The sequence below is a fragment of the Peromyscus californicus genome, unplaced genomic scaffold (assembly GCF_007827085.1).
Source record: "Peromyscus californicus insignis strain IS unplaced genomic scaffold, ASM782708v3 Scaffold_21__1_contigs__length_65335640, whole genome shotgun sequence".
Taxonomy (NCBI): domain Eukaryota; kingdom Metazoa; phylum Chordata; class Mammalia; order Rodentia; family Cricetidae; genus Peromyscus; species Peromyscus californicus.
The window spans coordinates 43,562,267-43,581,749 of NW_026294514.1; the positions used below are offsets into that span (position 1 = coordinate 43,562,267).

At 47.0% G+C, this 19,483-nt stretch overlaps 1 protein-coding gene across 3 annotated transcripts in view; it reads right to left on the reverse strand.

Moving 5' to 3' along the window:
* Positions 1-19,483, reverse strand: part of Ddx11 (DEAD/H-box helicase 11) — a 32,464-nt gene that overhangs the window by 2,791 nt on the left and 10,190 nt on the right. For 2 of the 3 annotated variants that reach the window (XM_052750198.1, XM_052750197.1), the window contains exons 8-20: positions 18,575-18,662; positions 18,021-18,226; positions 16,248-16,400; positions 15,399-15,445; positions 14,997-15,076; positions 13,881-13,925; positions 13,699-13,766; positions 10,817-10,855; positions 10,492-10,612; positions 10,266-10,388; positions 9,755-9,867; positions 6,067-6,139; positions 5,665-5,768 (exon numbers count right to left, since the gene is read on the reverse strand). In XM_052750198.1, the coding sequence (XP_052606158.1) occupies positions 5,665-5,768; positions 6,067-6,139; positions 9,755-9,867; positions 10,266-10,388; positions 10,492-10,612; positions 10,817-10,855; positions 13,699-13,766; positions 13,881-13,925; positions 14,997-15,076; positions 15,399-15,445; positions 16,248-16,400; positions 18,021-18,226; positions 18,575-18,662 (1,260 nt within the window). The remainder of the gene's footprint in view (positions 1-5,664; positions 5,769-6,066; positions 6,140-9,754; positions 9,868-10,265; positions 10,389-10,491; positions 10,613-10,816; positions 10,856-13,698; positions 13,767-13,880; positions 13,926-14,996; positions 15,077-15,398; positions 15,446-16,247; positions 16,401-18,020; positions 18,227-18,574; positions 18,663-19,483) is intronic. The other variant, XM_052750199.1, reaches the window with a different exon arrangement.

The following is a 19,483-nucleotide window of genomic DNA, read 5'->3' on the forward strand; positions in this document are numbered from 1 at the left end:
GGAGCCCACAAAGTTTTCCTAGTGAGATCTGAGCTTGCTTTACACAACAAGGCTGCATTATGGGATGGCTGGATCACATGCACGGTCACTAGGTGTCTGTCATGGCCTACACTTGGCTGTGCTGGGGGAGGTTTTTGCTTCACCCCTTGGCATTTCTTTAAAAGCCCTTTAGTAGAGACAGAAAGTGATTGTGGGTTTGGACCCAGGCCCTCCCGAGGCTATCCTGTGTTTTCTAGCTGTCTCTCTCTCCTCTATATTTCTATCTGCATATTCCTCATTACTCCCTATTCAAGAGTACCCTGGGGTGGAGACAGAGCTGGTCTCCCTCAAATGGTGCCTAAACGGAGCCTAACCAGAGTACTTGGCAAAAGCTTGGGGAGAAGCCCTTTAAGGAGCAGTTGGACTGCTCCGATTTTGTAAGGAAAGCGAAGGTGGGAGTTTTTCTTCTCAGGAGGAAGAAGGAGGGGCTGAAAGACGCTCGAGTAAGGCTAGAGTGTAATTTCTCTCTTATGTAGGTTTCTTTTTTTTTCTGTTAAAATTCTATGAAAAATAAGGAAGGTAGAGTGCAGTAATATAGTATAGGAAAAACTAAGAAAAGTAGAATGTAGGAATATACAGAAGTTTTACTTTACATTATAAAGCAGCAACATAGCGGAACCATGCCCTGAATATTCTAACTATGGATCTAGGAATGCAAACTGGGAAAAATGAGAGGAAATATCTATCAGGGAAGAGCTTAATGGGGAGAAAAAGATTCCTGTGGGAAACTTCAGGTCCCAAGTGGCAGAGGAGAGAATTTTCCCTGAGGCAGATATGGAGGAAACCGAAACCCTCTGCTCAGCCAGCAGTAACTGAGGGAACTTGTACAACACCGTACTAACAGAATTAGTTTCCTCTTGGCCACTGAAGCCAAAGATTAGATAACAGAAGTTTGGGGGAACCTTGGTTCTCTCAAAAACTGAAAGCTTTCTTGGGAAAAACTTCATAATCTCTCTCTAAAATACTAAAAAGCCTTTCAGAACTTTCTTTCTCAGTTTCTCTTTCTGTAAGGGCAAAATTAGATTCATCTGTTAATGATATGTATAGAAAAATCACCTGTGGTTCACTTTAAGAAAAAACAAAAAGACAACCTGGAACTAGACAAATTCTCTCTGCTAGCGCTGTCTCTTTCCAGCCTATATTGGAAAAACAGCATCCAGAATTCCTTCTGGAGCTAGAACTTAGCCGTACACGTGGGAAAGTGCAGGAGGAAGAAGAAATAAAGCCATGTTCTAGCTGCACCTGCGCTGCCACATAAGGGAATCTATCTGGGGGAGGATGTGGGCCAGGACAGGACAGAGAAAAGACAGATTCCTCCCCAAATTGTGCAGGACCTGGGGAAGGCTGCTAGTGTTAAAAAAAAAAAAAAAAATCCGTGTCTGGGTTCCAAGTGTTGGTTGCAGTGGAAAACGCTACGGGAGGTTTGGGGAGGGAAGCCTCTACCTCCAGAAGCAGTTAGCAGAGGAACAAATCCGCCACTGTAGCTTCATGGATTGTTTTTGGGAAAGGGATGAGCTGAGACCAAACTGAGAGCTGTCTGGGAGGGAGTCTCTCTGAAGGAACTGCAGGAACGCTTTGTTTTGAGTGCTTTCACTTCTTTTTACTGATTGTTTGGGGCAGATGAACAAGCCCCGAGGGAATTTTGCTTTGGGCACGAAAGTACCCATCAGAAAACAAGCGGGTGGGTATGACTCAGCTCCAGGTACAGTGTCAGGAAAGAAAACATATAGCAATGCCAGCTCAGGGAGAATAGACATCTCCTATCTCCCGTGTTGAAAAAGCAAAAATCTTGACTCAAACTTCCCATGCTAAAAGCAGAAACTTCACTTTAGAACCTTGCGTTTAGTCGTGTAAAGGGAAACAGAAGTGGCCAACATGAGAGGCACTATGGGAAAGGTAGTTTGTAGTGGCATGCCACTATAGAGAAAGGCACCTTGGGAAATGAAGTCTGAAACAGTGATGCTGTAGAGAAAAGCATGCTGGGAAAGACAGCATAGCAAGCCTGTACAGAGAAAAGGCAGACAGACTAGAACAAAAACTTTCAAATCCTCAACTTCAAACTCTGCTTTTGTGGCCGGGCGGTGGTGGCGCACACCTTTAGTCCCAGCACTCGGGAGGCAGAGCCAGGCAGATCTCTGTGAGTTCGAGGCCAGCCTGGGCTACAGAGCGAGTTCCAGGACAGGTACCAAAACTACAGAGAGAACCTTGTCTGGGGTGGGGGGGGGGGGAACGACTTTGCTTTTTTCCAAGCACTGCTATAAAGCTTGGCTTAACTCCCAAAAAACAAACAGGTGATCAAAAGCTTGCCTCTTTGGAGACATTTATAATGCTCATACTGTTTGTCACAAGCCACTTTAAAATCCTTACAAAAGCAAGGAAAAGCAGTCTAAACACTGAACATTGCTTTACATATGGAAAAAACTTATGGGCAAATAATAAAAAGTCCTTGGCCCCTTGAACGAACAGCCTGTAATGAGTGATTCCTTTGCAACTCTAATAGGGGACAAAAAACCAGACACTCAAAAAGAAATGACTGCTTTACAGATTGGGACCAAACTCCACAAAATCCAGCTATATCACAAAATAGTCAGTTCACGTGAAAGTTCTCTGTAAGAAAACAATGCTAAATCAGAATGCTTGCTCAGTGAATACACTGATGTTTGTGAAGAACAGGAAAAATGTACTAAATACGGATGGTTAAAAAGATACAACTACAATCTGAGCTAAATAACTCATGGTCAGTGTATATCGCAGCTGCTAATAATAATATCAGGGGTTGAGAAGCTTATGAATGAGGTGAAAATACTAAATCATGAAAATGTTCTTTAGATTTTTTGTTTGTTTGTTTGTTTTGTTTTTCAAGACAGAGTTTCTCTGTATAGTTTTGGAGCCTGTCCTGGATCTCGCTCTGCAGACCAGGCTGGCCTCGAACTCACAGCCTGGGTCTGCTTCCCAAGTGCTGGGATTAAAGGCGTGCACCACTACTGCCCAGCTAACATCTATGTTCTTGACTCCTTTGAATAGTAGCAGTTTTGGTGAACAAATAACCTTGCCAGAAATATTGGGCTAATAAAAATCCATCAGAAACATCAGCATTGTTAAAAGAACTCATGGCAAATGCAGCTTTAAAAAAAAAAATTAAGAAGGAGGAAAATTGTCTTGAGAGTTTGGTGATGAGTGTGGAACAGAGGAATGTCAGCTCCAATGACACTCCTCTAGAGGAACTGGAGGGATAAGCAGCTAAATCAATTTTCCTGACATGAAGGTTCCATCTTGCAGTCTGGGGATAGTAGGAGAATAAGGAGACCTCCAGACTGCTGAGGAGTTTGGGATGAAGTTTCAGCAATGTTTTTGGTACACGGGGAAACCACTGAAAGCTGCTGGTCTGTAACCCCACTCCAACCTTGACAGTCATGGGAAAATGTTGTAGAACTGCTATTCACAAACAGAATGCCCTCAGGAGGTTTTTCTTCTCATTCTCTTTTCTTCCTTTCTTGGGTTTGATAACTAACAGTTTAGTCTTATTTCTGCTTTCTAAATGAAGTCCAAAGAAAATTACTTTCTGTCTTGTTGGAAGATAATGTAACATCTCTTCTAAATGTTAAGAAATCTTTTCTAAATCACTTCTAGGTGTTAAGAAATCTCTTTTAGGTGTTTGCTAAGTTAGATACTTGCTAATGTTAGCCCTATTCTTTCTAGTGTAAGCTAGTTCTGTTAAGAGAGTCTTTCTAATAGTTCTTATGAATATAAGTTTGTAAAATAGAAAATAGATCTATAGAATTTCCTTAAGAATATAAGCCTGTAAGAAGTATAAATCAGCCAGGCAGTGGTGGAGCATGCCTCTAATCCCAGCACTTGGGAAGCAGAGCCAGGTGGATCTCTGTGAGTTCTAGGCCACCCTGGTCTACAGAGCGAGATCCAGGACAGGCACCAAAACTATACAGAGAAACCCTGTCTCAAAAAAAAAAAAAAAAAAAAAAAAAGTATAAATCAGTATATGTTGAATGTGAGTTTGTGAAGCGTATAAATGTTAATGTGGCCGGGCGGTGGTGGTGCACGCCTTTAATCCCAGCACTCAGGAGGCAGAGGCAGGTGGATCTCTGTGAGTTCGAGGCCAGCCTGGTCTACAGCGCGAGATCCAGGAAAGGCGCAAAGCTACACAGAGAAACCCTGTCTCGAAAAACCAAAAAAAAAATGTTAATGTGAGTCTAAATGCTCATGTAAGCTAGCAAAAAAAGTATAAATATGTATAATGATAATAATTCAATTAAGAGAGTTGTAAATATGTATGGTGATATTTATACCAGAATTACGTTAAGGTTAATGAACCAGAGTTTGGAAAAAAGCTAAGGGAATCTTTAAGATGGATATAGTTTATTGGATGCAGTTAGCATAAAGAGCTTATTGATTTTAAAAGGGCTTGACACAGCTAAGGCTGTTATACACATCTTAGGACCCATTCCAAAAACGATATGCCATCTCTATCATCCTCCACTCCTGTAACTGGGAGTGTGGCAGCTATGGAGATTGTTGTGGAGGTTGTAAGCTCAATAGGAACCTGGGCCAGAGCTAAATTAAGTTCAGTACGCCTTCCTACCAGCGGCTGAGAGTCAATGACGGGCAACTTTCTCTTGATAACTTCCAGCCTGAGACAGAGTATGCTTGATGAAAAGCATATCTCCACGACGGTTAATGGAAGAAATAATCATAGAGAATGACCTAAGACAGAAGACTTCAGTCTATTCTGTGTTGCCTCAGGGACTCTTTAAAAAATTAAGAGGGACCTGTGGGAACCCACACAGTTTTCCTAGTGAGATCTGAGCTTGCTTTACACAGCAGGGCTGCATTAGGGAATGGCTGGACCACATGCATGGTCACCAGGTATCTGGGATGGTCTATACTTGACTGGGCTGGGGGGAGGTCTTTTGCTCCACCTCTTGGCATTCCTTTAAAGGCCCTTTAGTAGAGACAGAAGGGCGTGGTAAGTTTGGACCCAGGCCCTCTCAAGGCTATCCTGTGTTTTCTATCTCTCTCTCCTCTATATTTCTATCTACATATTCCTCATTTCTCCCTGCTCAGGAGTACCCTTAGAGAGGGGATAGAGGGAAGGCACTCGGGAAGGCAGAGCCAGGCAGATCTCTGTGAGTTCAAGGTCAGCCTGGTCCAGGACAGGAACCAAAACTACACAAAGAAGCCCTGTCTGGAAAAAACAAAAACCAAAAACCAGAAACCAAAAAAAAAGAAAGAAAGAAAGAAAAGAAAAAGAAAAAGAAAAAGAAAATGGGGTCTAGCCACTATGGAGGGAAATCAGTATGCAGGTTTCTCAAAACAAAACATATAAAAAATATGGCCCAGCTGAATGAAAAAATCAAATAAAAGGAGGAGGCCATGACTCCTCCTAAAGTGCAGAGAAGATTTTCATTGTAGATGTAAGAGAGAAAGCAGGCAGAGGGAAGAATGGTCTCCTTCAGGAGAGGAAGCAGCCAAGATCTTCCTTGACAAATATCTAAAATAAAAAAATGAATTTCCTCATGCCAGATGTAACCATCTGCCCCAATGCCAATGCTGCTAAGAATTCTCCCCTGGCCATACAACAGAGAAGACGGGACATGGGCTGGCACTAACCATCTGAGGCAGCTCTCTCCTCTGGTAGGTGAATTCCAGCTGTTGGTTAGAGGGTCCGCTGCATATAATAAGGGGCAAGATGTTGTCTGGAGGGATCACGTGACCTGGTGATATCAAAGGAAGGCTGAAAATTAGTGTCCAGGTAGGGCAGTTTCTCAAATCATTTCCCCAACCAGAAGCAAGAATTTTAAATGTACACAACTTCTCTCTGCTCTGACATAGCCAATGTAAGCAATGTGGTGAGGAGAGCCCAGGACTGGAGAACCTGGGAAAAGTATGGTAGTGAGAAAACCCACTGAGAATAAGGTTCAAGTCCAGTGGTACCCTCTGCCTTTGGCCAAGTGTAACTAAATCAAGACCTCAGAGTTCTTGGCCCACTCTACCCTCCCCACAGTTCCTTACCACACGAGAACTCCACCACCCGCTCAGCTTCCACTCCAGAACATGCCAGCAGCTGCTCCCGAAAGTCAGACACCTGCAGCCATAACATCAGGGCCCTGTGACCTCAGAGCTTGGGGGGTTGTGTGCTCTGCAGTGAAGGTAAGAAAAGTCTGGGATAGGAGGCAGCAAACCCATACACCAGAAGAGGAAGTAAAAGGGCCAATGACCTTTAGTTAAAACAACCAGTAACAGCATCCAGTGCCGACAGAAAACTTAAGAAAAAAGAGCAAAGGAAGATGGCACATTTGGCTCCAAGCCCTTTCTGTGTATCAAAATCAACAGTGCAGACTACTATCTACAATATACGAAGAACTCAAAAATGAAACAAGAAACCAAACAACCCAGTGAGGAAATGGACCAACAAAACAAAGAGTTCTCAATAGAGGAAAAAAGAAATGGCCAATAAATGTATGAAAAAATGTTCAACTTTACAAGCTACCAGAGAAATGAAAATCAAAACTGCATTAAGATTCCTACCTTATCCTAACCTAATGACAGTCAAGAAAACAGAACACTCAAGGCTGAGGGATCATCAGGAAGAGGTGGAAAAGGGAAGAAAGACTTTAAGAGCCTGAGGTGGTAAGGAACATTAAGAAAACTGTTTCACGCCGGGCGGTGGTGGCCCACAACTTTAATCCCAGCCCTCGGGAGGCAGAGGCAGGTGGATCTGTGAGTCCGAGGCCAGCCTGGTCTACAGGGAGAGCTCCAGGACAGGCACCAAAACTACACAGAGACACCCTGTCTCGAAAGAAAAAAGAAAAGAAAACTGTTTCAGGACACAAGAGGGCAAGTTAACTAAGTCACGGTGATTGTGACAGACTGAGACCAGAGCAAGCTCAAGCCAGGCAGAATCACAGCATGGATGGAGTTGTGGGGACAAAATCCCACCACTAACTGAGGACTGGCTGGCCTCTGACAGATGCTGCGAGAGGATGTGAGTCTCTAGTACACCAATCGCACAGGACTTACTGCCACGACTAACTGGGCAACACAAGAGGGACATGATGGGAAGAGGTGGAGGGGACAATGAATATGTTCAAAACATATCATGTGACCTTCTCAAAGCACGGAAATACTGCTTAAAAGGCCGGAAAACAGAAAAACGAGTGCTGGCCTGGATGTGGACAACAGGAGCCCTTATACACCGCTAATGGAAATTAGCCAAGTGATGGTGGTGCACGCCTTTAATCCCAGCACTCGGGAAGGCAGAGCCAGGGGGATCTCTGTGAGTTCAAGGCCAGCCTGGTCCAGGACAGGAACCAAAACTACACAAAGAAGCCCTGTCTGGAAAAACCAAACACCAGAAAGAAAAAAAAAAAAAAAAAGAAGAAAAGAAAAGAAAAAGAAAATGGGGTCTAGCCACTATGGAAGGAAATCAGTATGCAGGTTTCTCAAAACAGAACACATAGAAAATATGGCCCAGCTGAATGAAGAAATCAAATAAAAGGAGGAGGCCATGACTCCTCCTAAAGTGCGGAGGTTTTCATTGTAGATGTAAGAGAGAAAGCAGGCCGAGGGACGAGACCAGCTGAACAGGACCGGCAGACTAAACAGTACCAGGAGAGGAGAGGGATGGGGGTGTGGGGGAGCAAGAGAGGAGTTGACTGAGAGTCTGCCCCCGGGGCCAAGAGGGCAAGAGAGCAGCACAGCCAACACGGCTGAGTTACACAGGGATCAGGCTTAGGGAAGAGAAGAGGAAGTCCAGCCCCAGGAAGGGAGAATTTTTGGTGGGGGGCAGGGTGAGAAGAGCTGGGAGGAACCACAGGTACCACGCTGGCTGGAAGAGCTGAGAGAGCATACCCTTTGATATGTTAACAGACACCTCAGTTAGCCCTCTGTCCCCTTTTCTGAGACCTAACACCAGCTATACTACTCCAGCAGAATATTCAGCCAAAACTCCCCAATGTACCACAGAGGCACCAGTGGTCACTGCAGTACTAAAGCCCAATTAGTAAATAAGATACCCATCTACAGAGGCTTGGACAAAGAAAATGTGGCCTTTCATCCAGCATTCTCTCTCTGCGAGTTTGAGGCCAGCATGATCTACACAGTGAGTCCCAAGACAGCCAGGGCTACACAGTGAAATCCTGTCTCAAAAAAAGTGTGTGTGTGTGTGTGTGTGCGTGTGTGTAGTTGTCAGAAAACATGGTTGAAACCGAGGAAGATCACATTAAGTGATTAAGCCAGCCACAGTCCTAGAGTCTCTATAAATAATGAAATCATTACATGTACACGACACACAGTTGAAGTGGCACTGTCTATGGGGACAAAGGGGACCAATGAGAGGGAAAGGAGTGAGGACAGGGAAGAGAGTGAGATACAAGGAGGAATATACTCAACATATATACATGTACAAAACATCTAATAAATAATTGGGGGGCTGGAGAGATGGCTATGTGGTTAAGAGCACTCAATGCTCTGGTACAGCACCTGGGTTTGGCTCCCAGCATCCACATAGTGACTAACAACAGTCTGTAACTCCAGTCAAGGCCATTCAAGACTACATAGTAAGAGCTGGGCATGGTAACACACACCTTTAATCTCAGGACCTGAGAGGCAGAGGCAGGTCCATCTCTGTGAGTTTGAGGCCAGCCTGGTCTACAGAGCGAATGCAAGGGCTATGTAGAGAGACCCTGTCTCAAAACAAACAAACAAATACCAATTCTACATGGTGAGATACCATCCCCCCCAAAAAAACAAAACAAAAACAAAAAAACCAGAACAATAATGACCACGCACAACATTAACCCATCAAATAAATACAAATGTACACATCTGTGTACACACACACACACCACAAACCAAAAACAAAGCAAATGCCTATGTGGGCTTGGAATGTGCCTTGACAGCAGAGTATATGCCTGGCCCATACATGGTTCTGAGGTCCATCTGCAGTAATATAGGGAAAACAAAACAGAAAAGCCAAAGAAAGCTCTGGGACTATTCCAGCAGGCAGCAAAGGCTGGAGCCTGTGCTTAGGAGCCCAGCAGTGTTAACCCTGAGTGCACTCAGGATGAAATTAGGAAACAGTCCTTAGTCCTTTGTTCTCATTGATCATAGAACCAGAGAAAAATGGGAAAATAGTCTAAGTACCAAACAAAGCAGGTGTGGTATGAGTGGCGTATGGTGAAATGTAACATCATCTATGTGGTCAGAATGCAACACTACTGTAGAATATGCTAGAATAAATATTTGCTGACAAGGATAAATATTAACATTTTGCTGCAGAGAGAAAAAGCAAATTATACCAATAATGTAGAGTGTAGTTTTAAAAAAATATGTACATACATATGCAAAATGTATGTAAGTACATACGGATGGTACATACACCAGCATGAATCTTTTGATGGTAGAATTCTGATGTCTACAGCTTGTCTTTGATTTCTATAATAAAACTATATAACTTTTCTAAGATCATACATGTAATCACCTTCTAAGAGAGATGCTGGTACCAGAAGGGGGCTAAGTCAGAGTCTGGGACTACAGAGGGCTTTTCTCAGAGAAGCCTGCTCCGGGGCTGCACACCAGCCCAAAGGCAAGGGCAACGGTACCTAGTGGTCACTGCTGGGCCTGCATGTGCTGGCCCATTTCTGTTTACGGTTCCAGGGGACAGAGAAGAGAGCTGACACATGTCCTGGTGGTGCCTTACCGGCTGCATGGTGCCGCCAGCAATGACCACTGCTCGGCATTCCTTCACCACCTGGGCAAAATGCACAGCTGGGTTCAAGAGCAAGAATTTGAGGCTGCTTTGACCAACACTGCCTGGAAGACAGACAGACAAAGGCAAAGAGAGGAGTAGATTAGGCACAGGAAACCCCAGATGATCCACAGAGGCCTGCGAGCTAGCACTCTCCCTTTAAGAAAAAAACCCATTTCTCTTGCCCTCGGTACTATGGACTTATGTGAAGACTCGGGTGCAAAGATAGTCTGGCCAGAATCACATAACCCTCAGACTAGAAAACAAAAACAAAGTCCAACCCCATCTAACCTCAACCATAAGATTCTAGGTTCTGTAGGGACCTTGCCTGAGACAATTCAGCACCTCTGAAACCCAGTCTCCAGGACCACTGTCGGCTCCAGGCCTAGAGTGGCTCCTTCACACAGAGAGTAGGGGCAGTATGGTGGAGCCCTTTCAAGCTAGGCCCCTTTGTTTTGATTACCTTGGCGGCTCAGGATAACCCTGCCATCCTGGTTGGCAGTGGTGAGAGCTGCCAGAAAGGCCTCAATGTGCATCAGTGGAGAGGCAGGCCGTGGGGCTGTGGCCTGGCCTTCCTCCAGGGAGTCTGCAGAAAAGGGTGGGATGGGAAAGAAGGCCTTCCTTAGGTCAAGGCCATGTCCTCTCCAAGGGCCTGCGCCTGGCTCTTCTCTCTCACCATCCCAACTCACCCTCAGTAGGCCCTGACTGCAGGCTCTTCAGGAAGTGCTGGAAGCCGTCCAGACTGCGGTTCTCCTGAGAGGCCGAGGGAGACGGAAGAACAACTCCAAAGCGTTCTGTGAAGCCAAAGAGCTATGTGTGGGGAGAGCAGGACAGACACACAGAATGAGAAGAAACCCTGAAGGAGACACCAAGCCAGTCTGCAGTCCACTTCCCCCCACGCCAGAGACCACTCCACGCTATGGACAGTGGAATCAGAGGCCTAGTGTCCCCGGGGCAGCAGAGTAAAGCAGGCAGGGCTGCTCTGGCTCCTTGCCAGGACAATGGGAGAGGTACCTTCCTGCTGACCATGCTCTTCTCCAAGTACCGCTGCACCTGCAAAACCAGCACAGGCCTATGTGAGAAGGAAGCAAAGTGTGGTCTAAACTCTAGAGATGGCCACCCCATACCACTAAGGGACTCTGGCTCACTGGCACCTCAGAGGAGCCCAAGGCATCCTAAGAAATCTTACTGGTCTACTTTCTGAGGTCACTGCTCTACTACCCATAAGAACTCAGGGTTCCTCACAGGGGACCTCACAACCATAGCCTCCTCACAAATATCCCCACTGCTCTCATCACCCTAAGGGTGTTCAAGACAAGATCTGAAGGCTGAGAAGGTTGGCTCGGCCGGTAAGAGCACTGGCTGCTCTTCCAGAAGACCCGGAACCTACATGGCGGCTCACAACCATCCACAATTCCAGTTCTGGCGGATCTGATGCCCTCTCATGACCTCCTCGGGCACCAGGCACACATGTGGTACACAGACATACATGCAGGCAAAACACTTATACATATAAAATTTTAAAAGTGCCCATATGCAGACTGGGCCTTGAAGACGTAAAAGGTATTTTGAAAACAATCCCAAGGGCTGTAAAGATGGCTCACAAGCTTGCCACACAACCACGAAACCTGAGTTGGAATACTCAGAGAACACACAAAAGCCAGAGACAGTGATGTGAGTGTCTATAATCCCAGTGCTCTTACTGAAAAATGGGAGGCAGAAACAAGAGACAGCCAAGAAGCCTGTGAGCCAGCTCGCCTGGCGTACACAGTGGAAAAACAGGGTAGGAAGCAAGGACCAACAAGGGACATGGTCCTCTAATCTGACACACATACTGGGACACAGGCACACCTGAATTCAAAACACGAATGTGTGCACATGCACATGGCACACACATAAAAAGACAAATCTTTTAAAAAAACAAAGAAAAAATCTAATCCTTTGCACAAAAGCAAGAAGGAGGTAGGTCCTGGGCCTGTCCCAGGAAAGACTGAGTTGCAGTCCCCTACTGTGTTCAGTATGTAGGGGTTGGTGCCTCAGCTCAGTTCACAATTTGAGAGCAAGAGGTTGGATGACTTAGAAAAACGGCTACAAAGACTGGCATCTGGTTAAGACTGCTGCAGCCAGCCTTCACAAAAGAAGCGAAAAGGGAGAGGGCTGAAGCAAGCTGGAGAAGGAGCATGGGACCTGTCAGCTATTTAGAGTGGGAAACAAAGGGGAGAAGAGAGGCACCAAAGACGACTGACAGGGTCACAGTAGTGACAGTGACCAAAGGCGTTACTCTAAGGGACAGCCGATTTGAAAATGAAGGCAGCCGGGTGGTGACGGCACATGCCTTTAACTCCAGCAGAGACAGAAGCAGGTGAATCTATGAGTTCGAGGCCAGAATGAGTTCTAGGACAGCCAAGGCGACACAGAGAAACCCTGTCTTGAAAAACAAACAAACAAATTGTCCCCGAGGGCTGGAGCGATGGCTCAGAGGTTAAAAGCACTGGCTGTTCCTCCAGAGGTCCTGAGTTCAATTCCCAGCAACCACATGGTGGCTCACAATCATCTATAATGAGACCTTGTGACCTTTCTGGTGTGCAGGTATACATGTATGCAGAACACTGTATAATAATAAATAAATCTTTAAAAAAAAAGGGGGGGGAGTGAGAGAGGAGAGAGGGAGGAAAGAGGAAAGGAAAGGAAAGGAAAGGAAAGGGGAAAGGAAAGGAAAAAGGGAAAAGGAAAAAGGGGAAAGGGAAAAGGGGAAAGGGGAAAGGGGAAAGGGGAAAGGAAAGGAAAGGGAATCAGATCTAGGATGGGTCTAGCTGGGTTTGAGCATTGGCCCCATCCAGCCACCCTTGGTTCACTGGTGTGTAGCTTGGGCCAGTCCTCCAGAGCAACTATTCCTGTTCTTAAATGGCCGGAGTGTGTCCTGGCATAGTGCTCAGAACAAAGGGACAGCATCCACGGAGGGAATAATACTCAATTTAGACACACTAGGTTGAGGTTTAGTTTCATAGCTACCATCACCTGCGAGAGCATCAGAGAGCAAAGGCAATATAAGCAAAGGTCTGACAGAGACTGCCATCCAACCCAAGGCTCCAGCAGGAAGACAAGTCAGGCAGTCTCAGCATGTTCTCACCCTGCTCGCCTCAAACATTACACCATGGATTATAATTTGAAAACAATTCCCTGGAGAAAGACTGGCAGAACAGATGGGAAAGGATGGAGAGTACCGGAAGCTGGGTTTGGGCCTAAGAGTGCAAAGAACAGCAACGTCCCTTGCCAAACCCTACAGCTCCCAACCCGACTGAAGACCATTTGGCTGTTGATGTCCAGTATGAAGACCTGCTAACTGCCTGTCCTCGGACAGCAGACTATTCAAGGACAGTGATTTGCATTTTATTTCTTCCATGTTTATTCTGATCGTGTGCTAGAGGCAGAACACAAGGCCTTACTCATAACAGACAAGTGCTCAGCAGCTGCACTCCATCCCTACCTCCATCCCCACCTGTCCAACAGCCGCACTCCATCCCCACCTGTCCAACAGCTGCACTCCATCCCCACCTCTCCAACAGCTGCACTCCATCTCCACCTCCATCCCGACCTGTCCAACAGCCGCACTCCATCCCCACCTGTCCAACAGCCGCACTCCATCCCCACCTGTCCAATAGCCACACTCCATCCCCACCTGTCCAACAGCTGCACTCCATCCCCACCTCTCCAATAGCCGCACTCCATCCCCACCTGTCCAACAGCTGCACTCCATCCCCACCTCTCCAACAGCCGCACTCCATCCCCACCTGACAGCTGCACTCCATCCCCACCTGACAGCTGCACTCCATCCCCACCTCTCCTTTCTAGCCTTAAGTAAATCAGAAGGTATTTAAATCAGAATAGACCTTTACCTTGAACAGGTTGATGTTGTCCACCTGGCTCTGAAAGAGGAAGTCGTTGATGCTCTTCAGCTCAGAACCTGCAAACAGACAAAGGACCCTGGTTTTGTACCTTGCTGAGTCCCCTGCTCAGTCCCAGAGTGGAGCTCTGAGTGGGTCACATCACCTCCCACCCTCAACAGCGACTTCCTCACCTGTCTGGAGCAGGCTCTGTGTACTAGGATTTTGCTTAACGTTACCTAAAAAAGGGAATTTGAGTAAGTCATGGTGGCAGTTCTCTGCTCACTTTAGCTCTCAACTCTGTCCTGTCTCCATGAACTACAAGGAACATTCATGTTTCTAGAGACTTTGCTTGGGGCATTTACAGCAGACAAAGAGCACACTAAGAAGACAGGAGGTTCCAGGAGCCCAAGGCCAGGCAGGGGACAGGAGCAGAGCAGTCTCCCCACTGTCACTCTGAGCAGGGCAAGGGAAAAAATAGGATCTTCCAGAAGACAGGAGCTGTGACACAGCAGAGAAGGAAGTCGAGAGTACCAGCATGGGACAAAATCTCTCTAGAAAAGCCTGCACTGGCTTTCTGGAAATCCAGCTCTACAGAAGCCTTTAAAAGCATATTCATGGGGCTGGAGAGATGGCTCAGCAGTTAAGAGCACTGGCTGCTCTTCCAGAGGTCCTGAGTTCAATTCCCAGCAACCACATTATAGCTCACAATCATCCATAGTGAGATCTGGTGCCCTCTTCTGGCCTGCAGGCATAGATGCAGGCAGAACACTGTATACATAATAAATAAATCTTTAAAAAAAAAAAAAAAGGCATGTCCATATAATGAAACAGTCCCAGACCAGAATAACCCAAGAATCTTGGATGCCGGAGTCAGCAGCCTCCAGTCTCGTGAGCCACAGGCAGGTCGCACCCTGAGCTTTAGCTTCTCCTCTGCAATGAGGCTTAAAGTTCCTGGGCTTCTAGCCACACAGGGGCAAATAAGAACTGCCTGTGTGTCAGTGCCAGTATGCCATGTGGCTGTGACTATGCCACACAACAGGTTTCGCTCTGCACCGTGTGATTAACATAACCATACAGTCAGGTTTCTTAAAGCGAAAGGAGCAAACCATGGGGAAGGAACTAGGGCCAAAAGTCACAACAATGAAAAAGCTATGGTCAAACATCTCAAGTTAAACCGGAAAGAGCGTGTCCAAGTGATCAAACCAGTGCTTAAAAGCGGAACACACCCAAGTGTGCTGACTGGCATTCAAGGAACAAGACTAACACCACGTGAAGCTGAGGAGTGGTCCAGGGGATGACGCTCCTACCTCCCAAAACAGCCACAAACTTCTCCAGCAAGTACAGGATCTGCTTGATGTACATTAGGTTCTTGGCCTTCAAACGCTTCCTGAGGAAGAAGTCACAGGCAGAGCTACCACAGGATTCTGCAGCAGCTTCCCTCCACTGGATGCCACTGGGCCTTTCTGCCTAGGGCCTAACACACTGGGCTCCAGCAGATAAAAAGGCTGGCTAAGACCAAGGCTTTCAGAGCCTGCTGCTCTGTTCAAAAAGCCTAGGATGTGGAGGGCACACACTAGGACAGACCAGTTCAACTGAATCCTCCAAGACCTGGGCACTAACAGTAACCTCCATTGTGCTCTGGAAGGCTGAGCTGGAGGCCACTGAGACTGAGCATGGCTAGATCTTCTTCCTCAAGGGTGGTGTCTTACCCGTATCTTTCCATGTACTGGAGTAACTGGGAATAGGCCTGGCAGAGCTGGAGAGAAAACAGAACAGCATGAAGGCATCCCAGGATATGGTTAAGAGGATCTCTGCAGGGAGACATTAGTCCGTGTCTAGGAAATGTCAGCCCAGGATACCATCCAGGTGATGGGCAGCTTGACAGAAACAGACAAGGGCCAAGCATGTAGAGGCCATGGGCTGATGACAACTGCGAGGGTAAGGAAAAGACCAAAGCCTAAGGTCCTAAATGCCACAGGGGAACTGGTTTAGGAGATGACTCACACTCCACCAAGAGTAAGATTCAAGACGGTGAGAGATAATCACAAAGGTTTCATGCTCAGAAGCCAGGGGTCAAATCCTGGCTCACCTCAATCTATGTAGTGTGGGTATACGACACACAGTTTTGCCCTCCAGAACCCCAAAGCTCCGAAGCTGAAGCGGCGAACCCCCACCCCAAGAGAAAAGTGTGAGGCACACAGAACCCCATTCAATGCTTGCCACATACCAGATGACAGTAAACAGGAGCCTGCAGAGACCCCCAAAGCAGTATCAATAATGATAAAATGCGACCCTGTGAGACTCCTGGTCCCTGATGCCACCATCCTACTGACAGAGAACTAGTTAGCAGCATCCTGGTTGAAGGATGGCTGAAGACAGAAGATGCCACTCTGCTCAAGCTGGGTACCAAGAACCTCACACTTGGCGATGAACAGGAAAAGACAGAGTTTCGGTTCAGCTCGCCCTCTACCAAGCCCAACATTCAGAGGAATTCCTGGCCCGGGCATTTAAAGGAATGACCTATGTCACTTTGCCCAAGATGGGAGAGGCTGACCCACCTGGGAACCATTGACCTCTGTGCTGTAGATGTTGGTGATGGTGTCGATCAGGTTGTGTGCCTCATCGATGATGACCACTTGGCCTTGCAGCCTGATTCCCGCAGCCTGTCTGGTGGCTGTATGCAGCAGCATTGGGTAAGGTAACACCACCAGCTGTAGGGAAAGATGACCGTCGGACAGTGAAGCAACCAGTCTTGCACACGGCAGAAGGCTTATCCTGCAATAAACTCCAGGCCACTAAAGTCCTGTGGAGTTGTTCAGCTTCTCACTCCAACCTTGCACAGGGGTGTTCAAGCCAGAACAGCACAGCTCAGTGTTCTGCCTGCTCCAATAGACCTTCCTTCAGATGTTTTATGTGGACTGTCAACAGTGAAGAACGAACATTGGAGCTGATCATCTGGGGAAGGGAAGCGGGTGGAGTGCCTGGAGGTGAACCTCATCTAAGATCCCAAGATAGCCCTCAGGCTCCAAACTTCTTCAGCACACTGAGTACCAGAAAGCAACAGTAGCCTGTGGTCCTGGAGCTGTGACCCTGGCAAAATCTAATTTAAGTGACCCTTGGTTTTTCATCAGCTAAGTGAATTTGACAAACCATGTCAATTGAGGGGTGAGTATAACATCAAATCTGAAGGTATATGTTGCTATGAATATCTTCCAATTAAAAGACAACAGATAAATGAGGGAGATCGCTCTGTTGGTAAAGCGTTTTCCTTGAAAGCAAGGGCTAAGTCTGAGCCACAAACCCATGGGGAAAAAGCCAGGGATGGTGGTACCGCTTGAAATCCCAGCAGCAGGGAGACAAGAACAGGCTCACATACCCACTAGCTTTGCCACACCCAAAGTTGTTCTCTGGCCTGCACACATGCGTGCAGACACATGCACCCACCAAACACACACAAAAAGATACCGATAATGAAAATTCAGAAAACTGGAAACTCAAGGCCCAGGTGCCAATATGGGTACCAGCATTTAAGACAGCGAGAGGAGAGAAAATCATCTTTCTGAGCCCCAGTGTTCTCATGGGGAGAACAGGGCTGTTGCAATGGACTGTTACAGGTGAAAACTGCTTCCACATGTCAAGACCACGCCAATTTCAGGTCTTCATATGTCTATATAAATGGCGGCAGCACTAACTCACTGAGACATCTGTGGACAGCCCCCCAGTTTGTCTGTGAGTACCCACATAGAGCAGGGACGTCACGAGTGAGCACCATACTGTGCAGTATGATTACTAAGACCTGCTCTCTTTTGAAATCCATCTAAGTCTCCCAGATGACACAGATCTCCCTATGAGTGACACGTTTCAGGGAGGGAGCAAGACAGCATGACATCAGCCACAGTGAACAGCAAGGGGCTGTCAGACAAAATTCAGTGTTTCCTCTCCATATAAAGATAGGGCAGGTCTGAGCAAGACAGGATTGCCAGGTGCAGGCAGGCGGTGGATACGTCAGCAGTCAACCAGAAAAGCCGTTTGGTTATGCTCATGTTCTGGGCTCAACTCCTGCCCAACACCCTTTCAGTCTGGTTCCCTTGGATGAGCAACTCTTAGGATGAACAGGCTCCTAACGCTGAATGTTCAATAACGCCAACTGGCCTCTAGCCCAGAGCAACTCCACGCTCTGGATAAGATAATTTTATGCCATGCAGATGTGAGGCAGCACAGTTGTCTGCCTAACCTATGTAGGGACATCTTCAACTACTAAAGAGGAAGGGGAAAGCCTTGCAAGCCCCAGTTAGTGCAAGAACTACTTCCCATTTCTCCAGCACACTCACCTGGGCTGCAGGGATGGCAAAGCGGCTTCCGTAATAGGGGCAGGCCCGTGCCTCCTTCCCAAGGGCCACAAGCTGCTCCATATCCTTCACCTCCAGCAGAATCTCGTCCCGGAGAAGCTGCATCTGCTCATGGTTATGGAATGGGCAAGAGGTCTGGATTTTCCGTCTCCTTCTCTTTGGCTTGTCTTCCCCAGCTCCGTTCTTCTCTGTGGTGGGAGAGATGAGAGAAAACAAGGACAGGAAGGAGCTCTGGGGTCAGAAGTAGGTGCAGTGATGTCCAAACACGTTTCTTGCTGCCGACTGTGGACTCATCAGAGCACTCTGGGATTTTACTTTATACTCTCCATAGATGGCACAAACATCTCTGAGCCAGGTCCCTGACCCTGACCCAGAAAGCTAACGTTCTTGCCCAAGGAGGGGGTCTGAGGAAGGAACCAGGGCCTGCTTGCCCATTATTTCTGGGTAACACAATCTTCATCATCATGGCCCTGTAACAACCCCACCACATTCCTGCCACTTCCACTGAACAGCACAGCCCACGTTCCTGTGCATACCGTGTTTGCTTCTCTGCATGTCCACACAGCGGTCATTCATAAGTTGCACAGAACCCAGCTTTTTCACATCTTCATTCACACAAAGGTTCTGTAAGGCAGGAGAGAAGGAGAGAGAAAGCAGTGGTCTTCATGCACATTGGGCAAAACCTCGACCACCAAGCTCACCCTCAGTCAACCCTAAATATTGTCTCATCTTGACCTGTTTCCCCTCAAATACAGAATGGACCGTTAACATAAATGTGACCACTAAATTGCTCTTCTGCCTTCCTGAATGAGAGAAACTTGTCTGTGCCCAAGGTATAGCACACAAAACTCATCACCTTTTCTGAGATTGGGGCTGCTGTCTTCAACGTGCCGCCCACTGTGCTCTGTACTGGTCAGTGCGGACTTATCTACTCTTAGTTTAGGTGTGCGGGTGTTCTGTCTGCATGTATATCTGTGCACCACGTGTGCCTGGTCCCCAAGGAGGCTAGAGGACAGCCTACGATCACCTGGACTAGAGTAACAGATGGTTGTGAACTGCCATATAGATGCTAGAAATTGAACCTGGATCCTCTGGAAGAGCAACAAGTGCTCTTATCCACCGAGTCATCTCTCCAGCCCATTTAATGTATTTTTGAAGCTTGCTTCTTTGCAGCTAGAGCCCTGGCCCCATTTGAGTATGAGAGGTTTGGGGTTTTTTTGTTTGTTTGTTTGTTTAGGTGGTTGGTTTTTGTTTTTGGGGGGGGGTTGAAGGAGGAGGTTCAAGACAGGGTTTCACTGTGTATCCCTGGCTGTCCTGGAACTTGCTCTGTAGACCAGGCTGGCCTCAAACTCACAGAGATCCATCTGCCTCTGACTCCCAAGTGCTGGGATTAAAGGCATGCGCCGCCACCACCCAGCTTTTTATTTTTTTAAGACAGGGTCTCA